Consider the following 3,078-nt stretch of genomic DNA (forward strand, 5'->3'; position numbering starts at 1 on the left):
CTACCCGGATTCGAACCCGGGACCTTTGAATGAGAGGCCAACACCTTAACCTCTAGGCCACGAGAGCCCCCGTTTTTCTGTGTGACAAGTGAAAGATATGATGTGTGATTAGCCATATGATATGTGATTGGAAATATTATTATCTGTGATTAAAGATATTATCTGTGATTAGAGATATACTGTGACTAGATATATTTTCTGAGAGAAGATATTATTTGTGATTGGAAATGTATGATTAGAGACATTATCCGTGAATAAAGGTATTATCTGTCATTTAGACAAGTGAGATGCATCCCAATCAGATTTGGCTTTATGAGCAGCTGTAGTCAGCTATGAGTTATCTGCTGGGGATGTTCTTTGTTTGTATTCATTCGCTTTTGACAGAACTGACTGTTTGTGATCTAGTTACATCAAAGTTAATATTTTTGCTTTAGATAATCATTACATATGCCTAATTTACACAACAATTACAGTCCAGAAATACGAAGTATAAGACACACCGGATTACGTTGTCTGTATATCTATCTCAATACTATGGTGCATGGAAGCTGCTTCTGTTCCATATATATATATGTGTTTTTAAGGCATAGATCATCGTTTGAATATCAATTCATTTAGATGTGAATATCGATTAAGAAAGTTATTATATGATATCGTTCCAGCTCCAAGAAATTGGAGGCATTGAAGACAAAAGTGAAAGGAATGGACGATGGACCCACGTCCAGGCCGACGTCACAGAACTCGAGGCCAAACTCCAGACACAGGTCCTCCCACAAAGTGAACAAAGGGTGAGTGGAAAGTCTTCATTGCATGATGAGATATCAGTATTAGACTCTGAATCCCGCTTGAGATTTGATTGTAGTTCATTTAATGGGAATCAGATAGAGAATAACAATCAAGTTCTTTAGTGAACTGATCAGTATTAGCTGTAGAGAAATTAACCCCGAAAGTGAACTCATCTGTTTAAACATAGATAATATTGCTATAATAATCGAGTGTCACTTTCGATCTCTTCCAGTCTTATACCAGTCAGAATCAGGAATCCATAGCTTTCTTACAACGAAGAGAAAAGACTTTTCAAAATGCCCAAGAGCATCTGCTTAGTACGTTATGGAAAAATCTTCTTACGACCCGTTAATTCCTGGCCTCGAAAATGTGACTATTTTGTCCACATTATTCAACAATATTGGCACATAAGTTCCTTGTGGGTTACTCTTGTTCTCTCCGTGTCTGCAGACAGCCGGCGCCCGTGGACAAACTGTTGTTCCTCAAGGCCCGCGCGGGCATCAGGTTCACGGAGAGTGCTGTACTCATCTCTAGTGAGGGAGGATTTCTCCGCTGGTGGAACATCTACTCAGCGCACAAGGATATGGGTACGAGTAAGACAGAACATTATAGAGAATCCTGAAGCTTTTAACCACCCAGTATGTTTTTTTGGTCACAAGTCTTGTTTTTGTTATGTAAACCCAACACGATTAAATATTATTGAGATCGTCGGCTCAGATTAGTGAGTAGTAATAACTATGAAGTGAGCTCAGGCTCCCCCCCCCAAAAAAAATAAAAAAAATAAGGATTTAACACGTTGCTTACGTGATTGATCACTGGGATGTATGAGCTAAAAGTACCGGGCGCGACGCTGAAGCGACTAGCAATGAACTGCCTGTATTTGTATGATACGTGTTTTATGTGATGTTCTTATATTTTTCCGTTGGTTTAACCAGAAGTGACCGGCGTCTGGGGTCAGCGGTTAAGCATTTGGCCAATGCATACAAAAGATCTGAGTTTGATTCCCCGATGGAGATATTTTTATTGAGTATATCCGTCTTTTTGCTGGGAGTTTAATAAAAGAGTGACAACTGTTCACTCTAAAGGGAATGATCGGGTTCTGTCTCCAAAATGACCTAAGTTAGGGGGAAGGCGTGGTGTAAAATCATATGCATGAAAAGATAAAACAAACCAGAAGTTACATTTTTACAATTGTTTTTTCTTTTCATAATTGATACCAATGTATATTCTTGTCATGCAGACTGGTACGAAAGTTTTTGGTCATCAGTTCCTGTCGTTTAGTTCTGTTAATGTTTTGTCCTTTGTCAATTCTACAGCGTTTCTTGTTTCATGCTTCGCTATTGGCCTTGCACACACAAGATGAGGATTCGATTTCCGAACATGAAAGTTGCTGTAAAGAGTATCTCTCCCATTTTTTTTTTAGCTGGGATTTTTGTATCCCACTCAGTTAATTGGCAAAGTAGAAACCGTATACTTCCTAGATGATCAAACATAATATGAACATGGTAACGTTATACGTTTTGAATGCATCATAGGTTACTTCTATGTGCCAAACATCCCGGACGAGTCTGTGCTGGCGATGTGCACCAAGCCCAACGACAGTCTGCTCATCACAGGAGACACGCAGGGGGTGGTGAAGTGCTGGGACATCATGGACTACTGCACCAAGTATCACGGCGTGAGTGCTCTTTTCCAACAATGTCACAACCTTGATTGCCGTTGAAATGAATGCTTACATATAATAATACGAAGACAGATGGGCAATTTAGCTGTGATCTCCTTTTTTGTCAGAAATAATATAACGTAAAGAAATTTTCTTCTTAAGTTAGAAAAAATTAATGTGAAAATGGACGATAAATGGTTAGATCCATAGATAAAGGGAATGGAAAAACATTAAGATAAATAGATAAACAGAGAGAGGTGGTAATTCTGATATTCATAGGGAATACTGATAGATAATGTAAGAGTAAGGTGACTTCAGTGCAAAAGACGTGCGGCGACTGACACACTAGTAAGACATCTCATCGAGGGTTTCCGTTTTTGTGTTGGGGGAGTACACTTCTCAACCCTGATTATTCCTTTCGGACTGTTGAAACAATCAGCTCATCAATCAATATAAAGTTGGTTTAGGATCTGTCAAGAAGTTAGGTAAAGTGGACATACATGAGAGGAGGAGTTCTACATGTAGATATAGTGAATATCTTTTTCTGTCTGTTTGTCTGTCCGTCCGTCCGTTCGTCTGTCTGTCTGTCTGTCTGTCTGTCTGTCTGTCTGTCTGTCTGTCTGTCTGTC

The 3,078-nt window shown here is 39.3% G+C and overlaps 1 protein-coding gene across 1 annotated transcript in view; it reads left to right on the plus strand.

The window, feature by feature from the left end:
* LOC101845966 (WD repeat-containing protein on Y chromosome) overlaps positions 1-3,078 on the plus strand; it is a gene marked incomplete in the record, with an annotated part of 82,313 nt that overhangs the window by 69,704 nt on the left and 9,531 nt on the right. The window contains 3 exon segments of the mRNA XM_035973096.1: positions 663-788; positions 1,237-1,373; positions 2,322-2,464. Of these exon segments, the coding sequence (XP_035828989.1) occupies positions 663-788; positions 1,237-1,373; positions 2,322-2,464 (406 nt within the window).

The sequence above is a fragment of the Aplysia californica genome, unplaced genomic scaffold, assembly GCF_000002075.1.
Source record: "Aplysia californica isolate F4 #8 unplaced genomic scaffold, AplCal3.0 scaffold00996, whole genome shotgun sequence".
Taxonomy (NCBI): domain Eukaryota; kingdom Metazoa; phylum Mollusca; class Gastropoda; order Aplysiida; family Aplysiidae; genus Aplysia; species Aplysia californica.